The sequence below is a fragment of the Prionailurus bengalensis genome, chromosome D4, assembly GCF_016509475.1.
Source record: "Prionailurus bengalensis isolate Pbe53 chromosome D4, Fcat_Pben_1.1_paternal_pri, whole genome shotgun sequence".
NCBI lineage: Eukaryota > Metazoa > Chordata > Mammalia > Carnivora > Felidae > Prionailurus > Prionailurus bengalensis.
Genome location: NC_057359.1, coordinates 30,388,283 through 30,410,471, shown reverse-complemented (window position 1 = coordinate 30,410,471; position 22,189 = coordinate 30,388,283). Strand labels below are relative to the sequence as shown.

Sequence of the window (22,189 nt, the reverse complement as noted above, 5' to 3'; positions counted from 1 at the left end):
GTCAAATTACCAGTGTATTCATGGAAGACTGGGGAAAACCATTAGGAGTTCACATGACGAGGAAAAAAAGTTCTCATGACGTACTTTCTTGGATTAGTGTGCAGTAAACCAGATTCCTGGTTCCTTGAGCCTATTTGTAAGGACTAGAAAATCCTGTTTAATTCTGCTATCCTTATAGCAGCACTGAGAGCACTGTGGATTTAGATCCAGTTCCACCATCCAATAGCTGTGCCTGTTGGGCCAGACCCAAAGTCAGCAGTTTTCTCAAATGCAAAAGCCGGATAATTACAATCCTGTTAATTACCTGTTAATTACCTTCCAAAGCTTCGCAGGAGCTGCCGTTTAAGTAAAGCAGCTCTTTGTAAACTATACTGTCTGTGCTACAAGAGTGTAAAATCAGAATTTTATAAAGAGCCTAAAGAGACCTCAGAGAGTATCTTCAGGTTTCTTATGTTATACCTGAGAAAGCTGCGACCCACAGGAGCTTGGCCGGTTACACCTCCCACAGATATTTACTGAGCACCTACTGTGTGCCAAGCCCATTGCAGGCACCAGAGAAGCAGGTGTGATCAACACAGAGCCACTGCTCTGGAGATTCCATACCATTGGTAGAGACAGAAAGGAAGTGGGTTCAAGAATAAGCAGGGTGATTTCAGGTATGTTATGAGAGTGCCTGGGATGGAGCTGTTGGTGCTAGAGCATTCCAGACAGGCAGTCTGATGAAGTGGGCATGAGTTTGGTCTGTTGGAGGAACTGAATGAGCAAATGGAAGAAGGTAGGAGAGATGATGGGGGGAGGGAGGCAGGAAAGGCAGGATCAGACCCTTCATTCACTCAGTAATATTTCTTAAGCACCTGTTATGTGCCAGGCACTATTCTAGGCACTTGAGATATAGGAGTGAATAAAGCAGATCAGAACCCTAAATGTCATGGAGCAAATATCTATCCTTCTAAAGCTTACATGGAGCTTTCTACTGAATCAGTAAATAAACTGATAGAGTTTATATTATGTCAGATGCAGTTGTGTGGTCAGGAGAAAAAAATAAGGCAGGGAAGGGAGTTAGGGAGTGTGGGCATGGGAAGGAGTTTGCCATCTCAGTGTGATCAGTGAAGCTTCACTGAGGAGGTGACAGTTGAGCCAAGAGATGAGTGACATGAAGGAAATGAGGAAAGAACATTCCAAGCATGAAAGAGAAGGGTGTTTGGGTAGAAATGGTACTAGGTGAGGGTAATGGATTGTTAGATCCTGGAGGGCCTATGAAGCTGCCATGGAGGCTCTCAGGAGACCGGAGCCACCAGCCAGTGTTGAGCAGAGGAGTAACATGATCTTGAGGACCAGGGTGGAAGCACAGGGAATTATCTAGTTTTCTAGATAATTCTAAAAGATGTCTTGGACTGTGGGGAGGGGCAGCAGCAGATATGGAGGGAAGAGAGAGATCTGGGATATTTTTGGTGATCTTACAGCTGTTGATGTTCTTTACAAGTCTCTCCCAGTGTGTTGCAAGCATGCTTGCTGGTGTCCATGGGAAACACCAACACTGCTAATGAACAAAAAAGAAAACTAAACATTTTTGACCAAAAATAATAAGAGAATGCTACTAATAGGCTTGTTTGGGAGTGGTTGGCAGTTATGTTGGATGAAGTTTGAAGGTCAGTCTCTATTTTCTGCACTTGAATGAGCCGTGTGCTCTCTGGCCATGGCAGTCACTGCCTCCAAAAACAGGTGTCTTCTTGTTGGAAGCAGGGACCAGTAAACAGTGGTTACATGCTTTGAAGATGAAGGGGAAGTCTCCAACCAGGAAGGATTATTATTATATGAGATATCTTACACCCTAGCCTTTCCATCTTTAAAATGTTGAGGTCCATGATTAAAGGAGGAAATGGAGTGTTTTTTTTTTTTCTCTGCAAGACAAAACTCTTTCAATCCTTAGAAGTAAACATTTCACATTTCCGTAATGTAATATACAGTTGGAGAACCCTGTTCAAATAACATTATTCATTCTCTCATCTCAAAATGCTTTAGGAGCACATTTTTGAGGGGAGGAGGGTTGGGTTGATTTGGTTACAACAATAAACCACAAAAATCTGATCCAAACGTTAGATGTTTGAAGGTAGAATATTGTGTTGTAGAGTAGAAAGAAGGGCATTTTGATAATTACCTAACCCACAGGGTCATGGGAATGTAGCTCAAGGAATATTTTTTTTTCTCCTGCATTTTGAACAGATTGTTTCTGGTTGGGGTTCAGGTCTGATGAGTGGTGTTCTTATTTCTTATGCTAGACTTATCTGGTTCATTGTAATGCTAGATTTATCTAGTTGGACAGAGAAATCTTTGAAGGATATGAACTCTCAGAATCTGTTAGGGTGGGAGGGAAAAGCAAGGTCACCTAAGAATCTGTGGCTAGTTGGTTACACTAGTGGGTCTTTGGAATCAGATTCATGAGGGTGGTGGGGTGGTCTGGAGTTGCTTTTTTGTGGCCACTGAAATACACTGTTCTCTAGGACATGCAAGAATTTACTAATGGTGCTTAATAAAAATATAGACCTTAGTTGTATTCAGTTCAATGAGTATTTCCTGTATGTCTAGTTCTTTATGTATCCTAGGACATTGGGATCATTTAGCACAGTGGTTTTCAAACCTGCCTGGGACTGTGAATTACTTGGAGAGGTTTTTATAAAATATATTGTATCGAGTCTCGGGCAGTGGGAACTGGAAATCCATACTAAAAACAAAAACAACTTGTAATTTTCTCTTTCTTTGGTGAAAACCTGCTCTCTCCTGAAGACACCGCTTCCTTGGCTTCCTTGGCTTCCTTGGCCCCTGGACGCAGCTGGATGTTGGTTTCACCCCAGGTGTGGCCAGGAGGTGGGGTGGGGTCCTCGTGGCTCCCCACTACCCAGACTCTGTGTGCTCCAGACTTACCACTCCTTATGGTCTTTTGTGGTGGCTTCTGAGCTCCTGTCACTCACACAAGGAAGAGGCCTGATCTCCATCTGGACTGGTGTCAACCTTGGGGACTCAGGGACTCCTTGCGGGGAACCCTGGCAGTCGATGTGGCCTTGCTTCCTGCAGACACTCCCCGGGGGGTGCATGCTTGGCTGTGACCCACCAGCTTTTCACTCCCAGTGCTGTCTCCTGCTGGTGTCCACATCCAACCTTGGAGTCCTTTCTGGGGCCCACTGGGCCTGGCCCTGGTCTGGCACAGCCTGCCACATGCCTCCTTCCTTCACTGAGCAAGTCAGACTGTTGTGGGAGGGAAACCACTTCTGAGCTTTAAAGTGGTAATCGCAAAGCTCAGCTGGCTCTCCTTCCTGCCCACTTGTTTCTTCTGGGGTTTTGCTTTGACTCCTTTCTGCTTTCTCCTGCCTCCTGGAATCCCACCTGCCCCCCTCCTCCGCCCTCCACTCCCCTTCTCCGATACTTTATTGAGAAAGTGGAAGGTGTCATTTGAGGCCCCGACGGTGCCCTTATGCTAATATGTAGGGAGCCTTTTATCCACCTAAGGTCCCCCTCTCCTCTCTGTGGGTGCAATGCTCCACTCCTTCTACCCCCTCCTCATTCTGCCTCAGCAGCTCTAGCCCTGAAAACGTGTTCAGGTTCTTAAGCAACAACAACCCATTTTTGATCCCTCGTGGACCCTCGTTTCTCTGTTCCTTTCAGAGTCTGAGTCTTACCAGTTGTGCACACACTTGTTATCTTCACTTCCTCGCGTTCACTCCTACAAGAATTCATTTAAAAAATTGGGGATTATTTAAATACAGAAATGTACAAAGAAAATAATTATCTATATTCCCCCTACCTAGAATCAATATCTATTAAAATTTTTTTGGTTGCTCCTCCCCCACTAACACTGTCTGTCTCAAAAGTAAACATTAAAAAAAATTAAAATTTTTTTGTGGGGTGGGGGGCGCCTGCGTGGCTCAGTCCTTTAAGCTTCCAACTTCCGCTCAGGTCATGATCTCGTGGTGGTTCGTGAGTTTCAGCCCAGCCTTGGGCCCTGTGCTGACAGCTCAGAGCCTAGAGCCTGCTTCCTATTCTCTGTCTCCCTCTATCTCTCTGCCCCTCTCCTGCTCACATTCTGTCTTTCAAAAACGAATAAATGTTAAAAGCCTGATCCCAGGGGCTCTGGAGCTGAGAGGACTCAATAGAATTCTGAGTTGGGGTGGGGCTTGGAATGCAGGGTGCTCACAGGGAGGGTGTTTGCCATTGGCAAGGTAGCTTTCTTCAGCTGAGGATGTTCTTGGGCAACTGGGGAATGAATACCTCAGCGTAGAAGGGGGTATCTGGGTGGCACAACTGGTATCCACCCACTAGAATGGATTTCATTCTCATGGTGTTACTGTCCAGACATTCATTCTGTTTTCTTTGATAAGGTGAGTCAGCTCTTTACTCTCTTCTTGCCCTATCTGAAATAGGTGTGTTTTCCTCTGACATGCAGATTGAGGGCTGAGCTAGGGGTGTGTGTGTGGGAGAGTCTCTGAGAGAATGACTGGGAACCAGTGCAGGTTTGGGTAAGTGAGCAGGGTGAGGTGATGTGCTGCCTTGTTAAATGTGGTGTGAGGTGTATCATCTAACTTACCCAGTGCCGTTTGTTGAAAGACCATCTTTCCCTCACTGCTGTGCACTGTCATCTGTGTCATGTATGTGTGTATCTGTCCTCATCTCTGTTCTCTTCCATTGTGTGGATGCAAAATGAACAAAACTTTTGGAGTCTCTAAAAGTAAGAGCTTTATTCGAGCCCAAGTTAGGACAGCTGTCCAGGAAACATATTCTTTACAAAGAAGAAAGAGCTCCAGAGAATGAAAAGGTTTTACAGGGTTTTTACAGTTTTCACATCTCATTAAAGCTCAGAAGATTATATATTAGCATATAGGCGAGAACCACAAGTTTTAATGTCAAGGAACAGGGAGTAGGAGCATTGATTGCTATCTTAAGGACAACATGGTCTTCTTTTAGGCTACTCATTCACCAAGCAGGGGTACATTGTATGCTTGGTGGGCCATGAATCAGGCTTTTGGTTTCAACAAAGTGTACGTGTAGTTATGCTGACTTAGAAAGAAATCCAAAATGGCTTCTCTTATATCCCAGGCCTTTAAAGAATTTTTTCTGTCACCAGTTGTAATGGAATGCATTTATTGTAATCTTTAATTAATCTTTTGTTAGGTTTGTTCCTGGATATATTATTTTAAAAAAAATAGCATAGGCATACTTCAGAGATGTTGTGGGTTTGGTTCTAGACCACCACAATACAGTAAGTATTGCAGTAAAGTGAGTCAATTGAATTTTGTGGTTTTCCAGGGCATATAAAAGTTATGTTTATACTATACTGTAGTCTGTTAAGTGTGCAATAGCATTATGTCTGAAAAACAATGTACATACCTTAATTAAACAAATACTTTATTGCTAAAAAAATGCTAACCATCATCTGAGTTTTCAGGGAGTCATAATCACTAGTCACAGATCACCATCACAAGTATAATAATAATGAAAAAGTGTGAAATATCACGAGCATTATCAAAATGTGACACAGAGACACAAAGTGAGCAAATGCTGCTGGAAAAATGGTGCCGATAAACTTGCTCAAGGCAGGGTTACCACAAACCCTCACTCTGTAAGAAATGCAGTATCTGCAAAGCATAATAAAGTGAAGAGTGATAAAATGAGATATATCTGTCTAATGAATCACCCAGTAGCCGTCACCCAGTGTCAACAACTCATTACATTTGTATCCCCCCTTGCACTCAATCCTACCATTTCCCCCCAGAGTTTAAAAAAAAATTTTTTTTTAATGTTTATTTATTTTTGACAGAGAGAGAGAGAGAGAGAGAGAGAGACAGAGCATGAGCAGGGGAGGGGCAGAGAGAGAGGGAGACACAGAATCCGAAGCAGGCTCCAGGCTCTGAGCTGTCAGCACAGAGCCTGACGTGGGGCTTGAACTCACAGGCCACGAAATCATGACCTGAGCCGAAGTTGGACACTCAGTCGACTGAGCCACCCAGGCGCCCTCCCGCCCGCTGAGTTATTTTGAGGCAAATTAAAAACATATCATCATATGCATTTCAAGATGTATTTCTAAATGATAAGAAGGGCTCTTTCATTTAAAAAAAACACCACCCCAATACCTTTCATACCTAAAAAACTAAAGGTAATTCCTAATATCATAAAATATACAGTTAGTATTATTTGATGTGCTTTTAGTGCTATTATAAATGATCTCTTTAAAATTTTCACTTTGTTTCTTCTGGCATGTAGATATATAAATGATGTTTTTTTCATATATTCATCTTGTAGCCAGTGACCTTGCTAAAAATTATTCTAATAATTTATCCCCAGATTATTTTGGCTTTCTATATACATAGTCATGTTATCTGTTAATATGATGACAGACAAGGGGCAATAGAAAATTGCCAAGTTTAGCAACAATCAGTTTAAAAATGAAAAGAAATGAACAAATGAAAAGTCAATGAATTTTATGTTAAGTTTTAATGGTCTAAGACTGAAAAAAAAGTCTAAGATTTTTAAATAACTCCTGCCATTACATATTATAGACTGCAAATTTTTATCAGTTGCTAAAATTGTTATTCTGTGTTTTTTATAGTTTCCCATCACCAATTTTTCTTGGAATTGGACAGGTAAGTGAAAATGAAAAATTAACCACTTAATTAGTTGTCATTATACACAATGAAATTTTAAGTGCTTTTGTTTAAGACTGCGGTTTACAAATTTATTCAGCTGACAGAGGGCCAGAGGATCATGGTACTTTTGGTGAAAGAGCATAAAATATTGACACACATTTTAAGTCTTTCTATAATTTAGGAACAGTTGTATTTGTAGGAAAAAGCAATTACTTGTTTCAGCTTTCTTAATTGAATTTAATTACCCTTTAAAGCAAGGGCCAGAAGACTGAAAGCCTCAAGGCCTGGTGGGGAACAAATGAATAAATTGGAGGCTGGAGTGGGACAAGGATATAGTTGCCAAAGTTGAAGTGTGCATTTGGGACTCAGTTTATGCCACTGTGCTGAGAGGAAAGGACTCAGGAGATGAGCTTGGGTTCACTATGCCCTTATTTTAACACCTCTGGACGTTTTCCAAGAGTAGCAGGGATTTTGAATTTTTACATCAAATTTGTAAATGCTAGCAACACATTCAGATTTTTACAAAACTCTCTGTGGGCCTAACTAAACATGTTTGCATTTTGTTTCCTGCAGTTTGTGATTTTTGTTCTCAAGTATAAAGACAAGATTGGATAAGCTTTCAGACTAACCCCATTTAGCTGCTTCTGAAATTTCCCATTAATATTTATTTGTGGCTTGTTTACTATCTTGATCATATGCTGGTGATTTCCAGTAGGCAAGTGGTAACAGGCACCAAAGGCACCTTTTTTTTTGTTTGTTTGTTTGGTTGGTTTTGCTTTAATTTACAGGGAGAAAACATAAAATTGTGAAAATTGTGTCTGTTAATTAAATTTTTAATTGTGAATCTTGAGAAGGATGTCATTTATATGATTAAACATTATTCTGGTTAAATGTTTTGCTAATAAGGTACTCTTTGCAATATCATTTTAGGAATAAAAAATATAATAATATATTTCCTTAAGGCCAAAAATACATCCTCTTAATGTTTCAGTGTGAAAAATGTAGAAAAAAGTACTCTAAAAGATCAGTGAATATGTGATAATGTGCCCTTAGTAATCCCCAAAGCAAATAAAAATTCACTGGCTTGTGCTCAAAATAAAGCCTTTCTGATACACAATTTGTGGGGGAAGAGGGCAGCAGACCTCGTTTAAAAGTCTGAGTTACAGAATATTTTAAATAAATGTTAGTGTATTTCTGTAAGAATTATAAGGTCAGTTATAAATACAAACTATAATTATAATTCAAGATGGCCTTATGTTACGATCTATCATAAGTATTACATTTGTAAACTCATTAGGCTCAGGGTTTAGGGATAATCATGTTGAAGGATGTCTTAAATTTTTTCATAATAATATGGAAACAATTGAGTAAGTTCTAAAATTTGCATAGGAGGATGATATTAAAATTTTTTATTTCATAATAATCTGGAGTATTTCTAATATACTTGTACTCTAGATGAGTAGGATTTGAATGAGACATTTTTGCAGGACCGGCTAAGATTGAAGAGGAAAGTAGATCCCTTTTAAAATTGTTTTTCTCTTAATTTGTCTTCTGTGTTATAGGAATATGAGACTTTACAAAAAGTGTGTTAGTGTGGAGTTTGCCCCCTTGCAGTACCCCTAGACTCACTTTATGTGGAAAGGTGTCCATATGTTCAGTACATGGGAAGTATGGTCCAGGATCAAGGACTGGCCTCACCAACTGTGGTTACTCTGGCCAGTTTTGGGGACACCATTTCTTTCTCTGAACCCCTTGAGATAATATGCATATATGTGTGTGAGTCTATTTGATCTTAACACTTTTGCCTATAGTTCTGATAGAATTCATACATTGGCAAGAAAAACAATTTTGATATTCCAAGAAATAGTTATTTTTTGGAACCTAGAAAATGGATTTTTTTTGGATAATGTATTCTTTTTGATGAATGTATTTTCTTCTGAAGGTGTCTTTGTACCTCAGTCTTTCCAGATATTTTGCTGAAGTTTCTCCTTCCCTTTTTTTTAGATGGCAGCTACCATAATGATACTGTATGTGTCCAAACTAAATAAAATAATTCACTTCCCTGATTTTGACAAGAAAATTCCCGTGAAGGTATGTGATGACGAGTACAAATAACTATGGTGAAAGATATGAAAATACTATAGAATTACAAATTGATCTTGGAATGCATGTCGGTTTCCATACACACTGTGCTTCCTGCTTACACTGGGTAGAAACTTCTTAACAGAGATTTTATATCATTCATTCATTTGTTCATTAACATAATGTAATAATAGTCAAAGTGTGTGCTTAGCAACTGACACTAAATAATACTATGTGTCTTCTGAAATGGCAAAGCCCTATAGCATTAGGATTTGGTAGGCTTTTTTGGTAAAAAAGCAGATAGTAAATATTTAGGCTTTGTGGGCCAGACCATCTCTGTTGCAATTATTCAGCTCTGCCACTGTACCATGATAGATAAATAAATTGCTGTCATCGTTTTCTAATGAAACTTTATTTACATGGACAAAAGATGGGCCAGATTTGGCTCATAGGCCCTACTTTTCTGATCCTATTTTAAGTTTTCATTTTTTGCCTGGATTGATAAAAGCTGTGAGTAGAATGAAGAATATAATTTGATGCACATAGAAATACATGGGTTTTTCTGTGGTGGAACTAGAAACATAAAACCTGCCTTACCTTCCTGGGAATGAGGAACAGAACTACCTTTTTTAAACAGTTGCTGGCTCAATAAACAGTTGCTTTAAGTCAACCATTTAATCCTTAGAGCAGTCCTATACAGCAGGTAGTATTAACTGTATTTTGATGACATTTTTGGATTTAGGGAAGTTAAATCAGGCTGTCAGTTCCTTGAGAGTGAGAACCTCTCCTGGCTTGTTCACTACCATGTCTCTAAGCCCTGGAAAGATGCTGGCATCTGTCACTAGATTAATCATCAGTCTGACTAAGCATCAGGGACATCCACAAAAAGAGAAAAACAAAATATTGAAGTATAACGAAGGCTATTAACCCAATCATCATAGGAACAATCAGAATATCGTTGGCCTTGCTTACACTTAGTTTATGATATGCTATAGTTTTAAAACACTTTTAAGCACTGTGAAATATGATCTATATGTAGGGAAAAGGCATCATACATGAACGTATACTTGAATGAAGAATAACGCATGTAATCATTACCTAGATCATGAGATGGGATCACAGAATCCTCCTTACCCACTATTTTGACTTTCGTAATAATTTTCTTACTTTCTTTGTAATTACTAATATGTGTCCCTGAATTATGTTTTGCTGAACTCATACTATTCTTGAGTGTTCTGTAAAGAGAATACTGTTGTTGTGAACATTTTTTTTGAGTTTTTGCTATTGCATATATCTTTAAAAAATATATTATTTGGGGGGCACCTGGGTGGCTCAGTCAGTTAAGCGTCCAGCTCTTGATTTCGGCTCAGGTCGTGATCTCATGGTTCATGAGATCAAGCCCCATGTGGGGGCTCCATGTTGGGCATGGAGTCTGCTTGGGATTCTCTCTCTCTCTCTCTCTCTCTCTCTCTCTCACCCTCCCCTGCTCACTCTCAAAATGTATATATATATTTAATGTTTACTTATTTATATATTTATCTATAAATATATATTTAATAATTTAATCTTTACTTATTTATATATATTTAATATACTTTTTATATATATTTGATGTTTACTCATTTATATATTATAAATGACTATATTTATATATGTATATATAATTTGGAAAATTAGATGGATATGTTTTTATATTGCATTTACATATTGTTTTTATATTTGAAAAATTATAGAATATTAATCATAATTTATTTGTGGTTTCCTTTAGATTTTTCTACATTCACGATCAGGTCATCTACAACAAATGACAGTTTTGCTTCATTCTTTCCAACATTCTAACTTTTATTCTTTTACTTCTGTTACTGTATCGTATAGGACCCTCAGTACAATTTGGTATAAGTGGTAATACTGGCTGATCTCCAAGGGGAAGCTTTTGGCATTTCACCGTTTAGTGTGTTGTTTGTTGTAGGCTTTTTGTAGATACCTTATATGCCTATTCCAGTTGTCATTTGCTGCATAACTTGTGACTCAAAACAATAATCATTGTGTTACTTCTCACAGTAACTGTGGTTCAGGAATTCAGGACAGTGTCAACTGGGTAGTTCTGGCTTAAGGCTTCTATATAGTTTTGGACAGACAGTAGCAGAGTGGAAACAACGATGGGGTTGCTGGTTAGTGCAGCTGGGAGCTGGTCACAAACCTCTCTTCCTATAACCTTAGGCTTCTCTGTGTGGTCACTCCTATAGGCTCATTTGGGCTTCCTTACAAAATGGCAGGCTCAGGGGAGTCAAAGTGGTCACATGGTGCTGAATTCTTCAAGGGTGAGTGTTCCAGCAAGCAGGGCAAAACTGCCTTGCTTTTTATGACCTAGCCTCAAAGGTCACATAGCAGCATTTCATCTGTACATTATTAATTGAAACAATCCCATGCAGTTTTAAGAGGAAGGGACCTAGATCATACCTCTGGATGGAAGAAAGTGGTAAAGTCACATTTTAAGAGCATGTGAAATAGAAAATATTATTGTAGCCATCATCTCTGATTATGGATTTGTCTATTGCTCTTGGTATTGATGTCAGGTTTTTTGTTTTGTTTAATTTATTTTGAGGCCATATCATTAGGTGCCTAAAACTTTAATTAAATCTTCCAGGTAAAGTGTTTAATCACAGCTCACCCTGAAACAACATGAATTTCAACTGCATAGGTTCATCATATGTGGATTTCTTTTTCTTTTTTTTTTTTTTTTGGATGAATACAGTACAGGGTTGTAAATGTGTTTTCTCTTATGATCTTAACATTTTCTTTTCTCTAGCTTACTTTATGTAAGAATGTAGTATATAACACATGTAACATACAAAATATGAGTGCCTGTTTATGTTATTACTAAGACTGCCAGTCAACAGTAGGCTATTAGCAGTTAGGTTTTGGGGAAATCAAAAGCTATACATGGATTTTTGACTGTGTAGGGTGTTGGCATCCCTAAGCTTCACATTGTCCAAGGATCAACTATATATGAGGTGGACTTCTGTTTCAGTTCTTTTAGTGTACCTGGAAACTACAGCAGGCATACCTAACTTATCAAATTGTAAAGTTAATTAATAAGTGTATCTTCCCCCTCATGCTCCTGGGTGGCTCAGTCACTAAGCGTCCAAATCTTGATTTCAGCTCAGGTCATGATCTCATCGTTTGTGAAATTGAGCCCACTTTGGGCTCTTTCCTGACAGCACGAAGCCTGCTTGGGATTCTCTCTCTCCCTTTCTCTCTGCCCCTCCCTTGCTCATGCTCTCTCTCTCTTTCTCTCACAAGAAAGAAATAAACTTAAAAAAAAAATAAGTGTATCGTCCCCTTCAACAGTGTAAGGACTTTTACACATTTACGCCTCCTCCCAATTTAATGTGCTGTTTTCAACAGGTACTTGAATAACTTTATGTAAATCTCACAATATATTTTTATTTTCTTTAAAAAAAGCCATCAATGTTTATTTATATTTACCCACGTATTTACTGCTCCCTTTGCTTTTCTCTCCTTTTTGCATCCCACACTTTCTACTTTCCTCCTGATTAAATTACCTCCTTTAGAATTTCCTTTACTAATAGTCTGCTTAAATTCCCTTAGTTTGGTTTTTTTTTTTGTTTTTTTTTTTTTTGGTCTGAAAAAGACTGCATATTTTTCCTTTGCTTTCAAAAGACATTCTTGTTGGGGGGTAGCATTCTAATCTGACAGACCCTTGAAGATGATGCAGTTCTGCTGCCCTCTGCCTTCCATTGTTTCTGGGTTTCTGTTCTTGCTTTAGTTTTTGGCTTGGAGACTCACCATCTCCCACATATTTCATGCTTTTATAAAGGTTTTAAGTTATTTTACCTAGCATTTTTAATTGTTTTCAGCAGGGAGATTAACACAGATAATCTAGCTCACCATTACCAGGAACTAGAAGTCAGTATTGTTTTTATTTTGAATTATACATGGAAAGGAGGGCAACTGATTCTTTTCAATACCTAAGAACCTCTAAAGTTGTAATATCCCAGAAGTTTTATTGTTTAGCCAGTTGTAGGCTGTCAACCAGAATGTTGTGAATGAAGGGGAAGGTCTTGGATGCGAGGCCCTCTCTTTCTTTCTTCTTTCTTGAGCAAATCTCCTGATAATAACGTTTTCTAATTTTTGGGGGGTAAATGACACTTAGTATTTCAAAATCCTTCAAAGGATGTCTTATCTGAATTGCACACTTAATGTCTTTTTAGTGGGAAAAAAATGTTGGACTCCCCTTGATAGCTGTGGATTGTATATCAGTCAAAAAGTTCTCAGTTAGTGTGTGACCTTATGAAAGGATATATATTTTTTTTCATTTATGGAAGAGTAGGTCTTTTGTATGTTTCTTCAGTATGTTCTGAACAGTATTTCTCTTGAAAAAATAATTCAGGAGGTCAGAGCTCAGTAAACCTAATTCAAGTACTACTGGTATGTTGTTTAACCTTGGTAGATATGTAATCATTCTAGACCTTGAAAACAAATAAAGTAACTCCAAAGTAATGTGGGTGGTAGACACAACTTTTTGAAAGGGTCACCAACCTTGTGACATTCCAGTGGTGTGTTTTATTTATTTAAAGTTTTAGTTTTATTTATTTTTGAGAGAGAGAGAGAGAGAGAGAGTGTGTGTGTGAGCAAGCAGGGGAGGGGCAGAAAGAGACGGGGACAGAGGGTATGAAGCGGGCTCTGCTCAGATAGCAGAGAGCCTGATGTGGGGCTCGTGGGGCTCCAATTCACGAACTGTGAGATCATGACCTGAGCTGAACGCAGACGCTTAACTGACTAAGCCACCCAGGCACCCTGTGGTGTGTTTTAGATTGTGGAAAATTCACAGTTGTTACAGGGAAATGATTTGCTTACTGATGGGGAGTGAGTGTCACCATCTATATATATGAAAGAAAATCATTATTGGAGTTCTAATCAAATATTCTTTTTTTTTTTTTTTCCATGGAAGCTGTTTCCTCTGCCTCTCCTCTATGTTGGAAACCACATAAGTGGATTATCAAGCACAAGTAAATTAAGGTATGGTGCAGGGGAATGGTTGATGGGAGGTTCTTCACTCATTTGTTTCTAATGGTACAATAGAAAGACCAAGTTTGATTTTTTCAAAATATTACATGAGATTGAGGAAAGCCCTATTTGTATAGTGAGAGTAAAAAGGGGGCAGGTGGAAGTTAGACCAGAAGAAGGACATATAAAACTGACAACAGAAAGTAGACCTCTCATCTTTCCTCTTATTTGGAAAGGACAGATTGTAGTTGTGGAAAATAAAATGTGAAATACTGGTTTTAGTTATACATTTTAGGGTTTTTTTTGTTGTTTTGTTTCTTTCTGGGATTGGGACGGTTTTCCTTAATTGTATCAAATTTGTATTAAAGCTTCTGGAGTTAGGTGCTATTGCTGTGTTACCATGGATCTTATTGGCTTGTCTCTGAGTGAGTTCACCTGCAGCTGTGGGGAATGGTTTCGGTTAACACTGACAGCTGCTCACTCCTTGCATTGGGGGTTTCCGCTTCACAGATGAAGGCTTTGCTTCCTTCTTCTTCCTCTTCGTTTCCCCACCCTTCTTTCTCCCCCCTCCCCCTCCTCCCCTCCCCACCTTCTTCGTCCTCTTTTTTAAAAGTAGGCTTCACCCCCAGTGTAGAGCCCAGTGAGGGGCTTGAACTTAAGACCTGAGCTGAGATCAGGAGTTGAATGCTTAACCGACTGTGCCACCCAGGTGCCCCTCTTCTTTTTTTTTTTAAAGTGATTTTAGAAGCATACTTATTATAGGTGTTCTGAAAGGCTCTACATGCATTGAAGAATGAGTATAACTTCTATTCATTGATACAACACTGTTCTCAAGGTAGCAATGTTAGAAACATCTTTATTACAAGTGTTCTTAAACACTTCCCTACATGCATTTGGAGAAGAGGGCTTCTCAAGTGCCGTGGGGTTTCTAGGAGAAGAGAGTTAACCAGAAAATGAGAGTAAGGAGGAAGAAAGATTGTTCACGTGGTGTCATAATGTGTTCTGCTGTGCCTCATATTTTCCGTAAACTGGTAGCTGGTAGCTGCTTTGATCATATTAGGTTCAGTTTTTCAGACAAGATCAGTTTATTGGTGATGTTGGGTTCTTTCTATTGCATCATGGGGCACATAATGTTTTAGCCCACTTCTTAAAAAAATGTTTATTTTCTTTATTTTGAGAGAGAGCACGAGCAGAGGAGGGACAGAGGGAGAGGGAAAAAGAGAATACCAAGCACATGGGGCTTGATCCCATGAACTGTGAGGTCATAGCTTTGGACTGTTAACTGACTGAGCCACCCAGGTACCCGTAGCCCACTTTTTTTAAAAAACCCCTTTTGAGGTATAATTGGTATAAAATAAACTGTACATAATTATAATGCACAAATGATAAGTTTTGCCCTATGTATAAGTCTGTGAAATCTATCACTGCAGTATGTAACACCCATAAAGATTTCCTCAAGTGACCTACTTATAATGATATTACATTGATTGATTCCCCTTTTAATGATTTTAAGGGGTCAGTCTTGTCCCTTCATTAGAAAGTGCCCCGTCAGTCAGTCAGCCAGTCTGTCTTTCTTTCTTTCTTTCTTTCTTTCTTTCTTTCTTTCTTTCTTTCTTTCTTTCTCTTTCTTTCTTCTCTTTCTTTTTCTTTCTTTCTTTCTCTTTCTCTCTTTTTCTTTCTTCTTTCCTTCCTTCCTTCCTTCCTTCCTTCCTTCCTTCCTTCCTTCCTTCCTTTTTTAATGTTTTATTCATTTTTGAGAGAGAGAGACAGAATGAGAATGAGTGAGGGAGGGGCAGAGAGAGAGGGAGACATAGATCCAAAGACGGCTCCTGGATCTGACTGTCAGCACAGAGCCCGACATGGGGCTCAAATTCATAAACCGTGAGATCATGACCTGAGCTGAAGTCAGATGCCTAACTGACTGAGCCACCCAGGCACTCTCATCAGTCTTTCACCTAATGGTTTTAGATTCATTGATGATGACTTTCTAGATCCATTATTTCATTACAAGTTGCAGATCACCCTGTCTTCATGTATTATGTAAACTTCTTTAATAAATACAAACTTTCACCATTTCACACAAGAAGGGCAGGACGTAAGCTTTATTTATACATGTTCAGTATAATAAATTAGTGTCCTGTCACCTTCAGTGGTGACCAGTGAGAGTTTTTGCTTGTTTTTTTTACTATAATCATTATAAACTCATGAATTTCCATTTACTTGATAGAAGTCTTTTGTCAGATCTGTGTTTTGCAAGTATTTTCTTTCAGTCTGTAGTTTTGTCTTTTCGTTCTCTTAGTGTTGTCTTTCAGAGAAGTTTTAAATTTTAATGAAGTTCCATATCATTTTTTTCTCTCATGGTTCATGCTTTTGGTGTTGTATTTAAAAACTCATTGTTGAGGGGTGTCTGGCTGGCTCAGTTGGTGGAGCATATGACTTTTGATCTTGGGGTTGTAAGTTTGAATCCCATGTTGGGTGTAGAGATTACTTAATAAAATCTTAGGGGTGCCTGGTGGCTGAGTTGGTTAAGTGTCCAACTTTGGCTCAGGTCATGATCTCATGGTGCGTGGGTTAGAGCCCCGTGTTGGGCTTTGTGCTGACAGCTTGCAGTCTGGAGCCTACTTGGGATTCTGTCTCTCTCTGTCTCTGTTCCTCCCCAACTCTCCCTCTCTCCCCCCACTCTCAAAAATAAAATAAAACATTAAAAAATTTCTTTAAAGATAAAAAAAACAACAACTCGTTGCTGTACCCCATCACCTACATTTTGTCCTGTGCTATCTTGCAGGAGTTTGATAGGTTGCATTTTACATTTAAGCATATGGTCTATTTTGAGTTTATTTGTGAAAGGTGTAGGGTCTCTCTAGATTCCATTTTTTGCATGTAGATGTCTAGTTGTTTTAGCATGATTTGTTGAAAAGACCATCCATTCTCCATTAAATTATGGTTGCTCCTTTGTCAAAGGTCAGTTGACTGTATTTGTGTGGGTTTATTTCTGGGTGCTCTAGTATATTCTATTGATCTATTTCATTTACTTGATATTTTTAGTTAATTATATACATAATTCTTTTGATGCTCACATTATCCCATCTCAGGCCAATGGGAGCCCCTATGAGTTGGTTTTTATGTTCTAGGGCCCCAGTGCTCTGGTTAGTTCCTTGCTTTCTGGCACATGATGTCCCAGGCTTATCTTGAACTTTTCCTGCCATTCTCCAAGGATCCCCTGTTTATTTTTAGTTATTTTATTTTATTTTATTTTATTTTATTTTATTTTATTTTATTTATTTTGGAGGGAGAGAGAGAGAGCACATGAGCAGGGGAGAGGGGCAGGGGAGAGAGAGAGAATCTTAAGCAGGCCTGATGTAGGGCTCCATCCCATGACCCTGGGATTATGACCTGAGCAAAAATCAAAAGTTGGACGCTCAACTATCTGAGCCACCCAGGCACCCCTCCCCTGGTTGTTTTTAATGGTAAAGGTTATGTTCAGGCCACAATCTAGGTTTTGGATATATTGTGAAGGACCAGCCAACACAATTTCCTGATAAATAACATGTGTGGGAGAAAGAAAGGAGACAAGGATGACTTCATTGAAGAATGGGATTGCCATTGATTGGATTTATGCCTAGGAGTAGGATTGCTGGTCATATGGCAGTTCTCTGTTTAACATTTTGTGGAACGTCAAACTATTTCTCAAAGTAGCTATACCAGTTTACAGTCCACCAGCCATGTAAGAGGGATGCAACTTCTCTACATTCTTGCCAAATTTGTTATTGTCTGTTGTTCTGATTATGGCTGTTCTAGTAGTTGTGAAGTAGTATCTCATGGTTTTGATTCCATTTCTCTGATGACTAATGGTATTGAGCATCTTTTCATGTGCTTATTGGCCATCTATCTATATAGATATAGATATAGATATATTTTAGAGAAATATCTATTCAGATCTTCTGTGTATTTTTAATATGGTTATTCATCTTTTTATTATTAAGCTATAAGTCCTCTTTATATATTTTATATACAAGTCCCTTAACACTTAACACACAAGATTGCAAAGTTTTCTCTTATTTTGTAGGTTGTCTTTTTACTCTCTTAATGTTATACTTTGAAACACGAAAGTTTTAGGTTTTTAAAAATTTAATTAACAATTAAGGTAAAATATATGTAAAATAAAATTTACCATTTTAACCATTTTTAAGTATATGGTTCATTGGCATTCAGTATATTCGCATGTTGAGCAACCATCTTCAGTATCTGTTCCTTGAACTTTAACATCATCTTAAACTGAAGCTCTGTACCCATTAAAAAATAACTGCCAATTTTCTCATGCTTCCAGCCACAGGTAACCTTTATATTACATTCTGTCTCAGTTAACTTACCTACTCCAGATATTTCATACAAGTGAAATGATACAATTTTTTTTTAAGTTATGGCTTATTTCAGTTAGTATAAAGTTTTCAAGGTTCAATCATGTTGTAGCATGTATAAGAATTTTATTCTCTTTTTAAAAGATTTTATTTTTAAAGTAATCTCTACATCCACCCTGGGGCTTGAACTCACAACCCCAAAATCATGAGTCACATGCTCTGCCAACTGTGCCAGGCAAGCACCCCTATTACTTTTTTAAGGCTAAATAATATTCTATTGTTTGTATATATCACCTTCTGATTATCCATTTATAAAAGTTGAAAATTTTGATGAAGTCTAATTTATCAAGTCTATCTTTTGCTGCTTGTACTTTTGGTATTATAAGACTGCCTAATCCAAGGTCATGAAGATTTATCCCTATGCTTTCTTCAAAAATTTTAATAATTTTAGCTCCCATATTTAGGTCTTTGATATGTTATGTGATAAATTCTTGTATGTGGTGTGAGAAAGGGGTTCAAATTCATTCTTTTGCATGTGGATGCATATTCAGTTGTCCCAGCACCATTTGTTGAAAAGACTTTTCTTTCCCCATTGTATTGTCTTGGAACCCTTGTTGAAAATGAATTGACCATAATTGTATGGATTTATTTCTAGATTCTTAATCCTATTCCTTTGATTACATGTCTATAATCAATAACTAGATAGTGCTAATTACTGTACCTTTGTAATAAGTTTTGACATTGGGTCCGCCAACTTTATTCTTTTTCAAGATTGTTCTAGCTTTCTGGTTTAGCTTTCTTGTTTTAGCTTTCTTGCATGACCATATTTTGATTTTTTAATCTTTATTTTTTATAGATTTTTTAAATTTTAGATAGAGAAAAAGTGCAAGCTGGGGAAAGGGGCATGGGGTGGGTGGGGGAGAGAGAGAGAGAGGGAGAGGAACAGGGACAGGGACAGGGACAGGGAGAGAATCTTAAGTAGGCTCCATGCTCAGCTCAGAGCCCAATGTGGGGCTCAATCCCACGACCCTGGGATCATGACCTGAACTGAAAATAAGAGTCAGATACTCAACTGAGTGAGCCAGTCAGGTGCCCCAATCTTTATTTTAAGTAGGCTCCATACCCAGTATGGGGCTTGAACTCATGACCCTGAGATCAAGAGTCTCATGCTGTACTGTCTGAGCCAGCCAGGTGCCTCACCATATCAGTTTTAACATTAGCTTGTTAATTTCTGGGGGGGAAAAAAAGCCAACTGAGGGGCGCCTGGGTGGCACAGTCGGTTAAGCGTCCGACTTCAGCCAGGTCACAATCTCGTGGTCCGTGCGTTCGAGCCCCGCGTCGGGCTCTGGGCTGATGGCTCAGAGCCTGGAGCCTGTTTCCGATTCTGTGTCTCCCTCTCTCTCTGCCCCTCGCCCGTTCATGCTCTCTCTCTCTCTCTCTGTCCCAAAAATAAATAAACGCTGAAAAAAAATTAAAAAAAAAAAGCCAACTGAGATTTTGATAGGATTGTGTTGAAACTATAGATCTATTTGGGAGTATTTCCAATACTTTAACAATTTTAAGCCTATTGATCCAGAAACATGGAGTATCTTTCCACTTAACGCTTCTTTAATCCTCTAACAATATTTTGTAGTTTTTAGTGTACAAGTCTTACACTTATTTTCTTAAATTTATTCCTAAGAATTTTGTTCTTTTGATGCTATCATTAATGGAATTGTTTTAATTTCCTTTTTGGATTGCTCATTGCAATATATATAGAAATGTAATTGATTTTTGTATATGCAATTTTTTTCCTGCACTCTTGCTTAACTATTCATTATGATGACTCTTTAGTGGATTCCTTAGGATTTTCTTTACGTGTCATTTGCAAATAGGGATAACTTTATTTCTTGCTTTCTAAACAGTATCCTTTTTTTTTTTTTTTCAGTTTAATTGCCTCTTCTAGAATCCCAAGTATATGTTGAATTGATGTAGTGTTGAGAGCAAACATTCTGGTCTTATTACTGATCTTAAGGGGAAAACAGTCAGCTTTTCATCATTAAGTATAACTTACTTTCTTTTAAAAGGCATCATTAAAAATACTTTTTGGAATTAATTGACTTTTTGGGTGCTTTGAAAAAGGCAGTTCTAATCCGTCTCATAAGAGATCTTTTTTTTTTTTTAACGTTTATTTATTTTTGAGACAGAGAGAGACAGAGCATGAACGGGGGAGGGTCAGAGAGAGGGAGACACAGAATCTGAAACAGGCTCCAGGCTCTGAGCTGTCAGCACAGAGCCCGACGCGGGGCTCAAACTCACGGACCACGAAATCATGACCTGAGCCGAAGTTGGCCGCTTAACCAACTGAGCCACCCAGGCACCCCTCATAAGATATCTTTAAGTGTGGGTATAAAGTTCCTGAAAATTCTTTCTGTACTTGTTCTCTGGTTGTGGCATCATTGATCACATGGAACCCCTCCACAGGTCTGGTCCGGAGGAGATGGTCACTACTGTCCTGGCTGTGGTTGTGACTTTCTTTCTCCAGGTCACCATCTTCTCAGGGTGACATCTGGAAGCAGGTGGAGGTTGGCTGTTCCAGCCTAGTCAGTTTTTTTGGGTGTGCATTGAGCTGTGTTTTGGAATCTCTGAGTTTTGAGGCCCCACTGAAAGTTCTTAAGTATTTTTAAAAGGCAATGAATATAGCCTCATTACATAAAGCTTTGAGGAAAAAATAACTCATAACTTTATCTTCTAACATACTATTTTAAATATTGATTTCAGTGTTTCCGCATATGTACAATGTATCATGTTACAGTTGTAGCTTCTATATAGTTATGTATTCTCCTTGTTTTATTTAATATTTATTTTACAATAGTGGTATAAAGTTTTACATTCTAGAGTTAATGTGTAGTGTTCTCTCAAATAGATTTATCATATATTTTATCACTGTCTTATTGTGTGACTTTTTTTAACGTTTTATTTTATATTTTAAGAGACAGAGAGAGACAGAGAGTGAGCAGGGGAGGGGCAGAGAGAAAGGGAGACACAGAATCCAAAGCAGGCTCCAGGCTCTGAGCTGTCAGCACAGAACCTGCTGCATGGCTCAAACCCACAAAAGCAATATCATGACCTGAGCCGAAGTCAGATGCTTAACTTACTGAGCCACCCAGGTGCCCCTTATTGTATGACTTTTAGGTTGTTTCTGATGTTTTCTCCAAAGACACTGTTGTAATGAACACATTTGCGCACCTGGTTTTTTTCTTTCTTTTGTATTATTACCCTGGGCTGAATTTCCCAAAAAGAAATCATTAGGTCCAAGGTTAGCACTTAATGACTGTTGATACATAATTCCAACTTAATTTGCCAAAGGGTGTGTTGGTGTATACTGCATACGGTATTTTAGCATAGTCTTTGTAGTTTTAGCACAATGTTTGCAGTAGTTGGATAACATGATTTTTAAAAATTGCTAGCAAGTGAAAAAAATTGCTAATAAGCAAAAGTGGCATGAGACTACTAAATCTCCATTTCTATTATTTAATGTGATTTATTGGTGTTATATGTGAGAATTAAGGTTAATTTCTTATATTTAATTTGGAAAGTTAGTGGGCTTAATTAAAAATGTAAAGCATGTGAAAAAAATACTTGGTGTCTGATGTTACTATACTTGAATCTTTTCCCAACAGTTTGCCGATGTTCACCGTGCTCAGGAAATTTACCATTCCACTTACTTTACTCCTGGAAACCATCATACTTGGGTGATTTTTGTGTTTCCTCTGTTCCTCTCATGTCCTTTCCCCTCATCCCATATTATTTTTGCTTAGCAAGTTCTCAATATCTAATTGTTTTTCCAAATAGTCAATTTGAATTGCTAGTAGCAATAACTTAAGGACAAATGGTTTATTCATTTAAAAGCAGTCGCCTGTTTCCATGATTCCATAAGAACATGAGTGATTTTTTTGCTTGTGATTTTATAGTAGACTAATAATATGTGTTTATAATAGAAAATTATTAAAAAAAAAAACCCCAACAATCCCCAAACAGATGTAAGTATGTTTCCTGAGCCAGCTGGAATATACCCTGACAAGAATACAGAGGAAAAATTCT

General features: G+C 38.3%; 1 protein-coding gene across 2 annotated transcripts in view; it reads left to right on the top strand.

Moving 5' to 3' along the window:
- Positions 1-22,189, top strand: part of SLC35D2 (solute carrier family 35 member D2) — a 62,359-nt gene that overhangs the window by 728 nt on the left and 39,442 nt on the right. For both annotated transcript variants that reach the window (XM_043567372.1, XM_043567374.1), the window contains exons 2-5: positions 6,599-6,632; positions 8,640-8,726; positions 13,693-13,760; positions 21,769-21,840. In XM_043567372.1, coding sequence (XP_043423307.1) covers positions 6,599-6,632; positions 8,640-8,726; positions 13,693-13,760; positions 21,769-21,840 — 261 coding nt within the window. The remainder of the gene's footprint in view (positions 1-6,598; positions 6,633-8,639; positions 8,727-13,692; positions 13,761-21,768; positions 21,841-22,189) is intronic.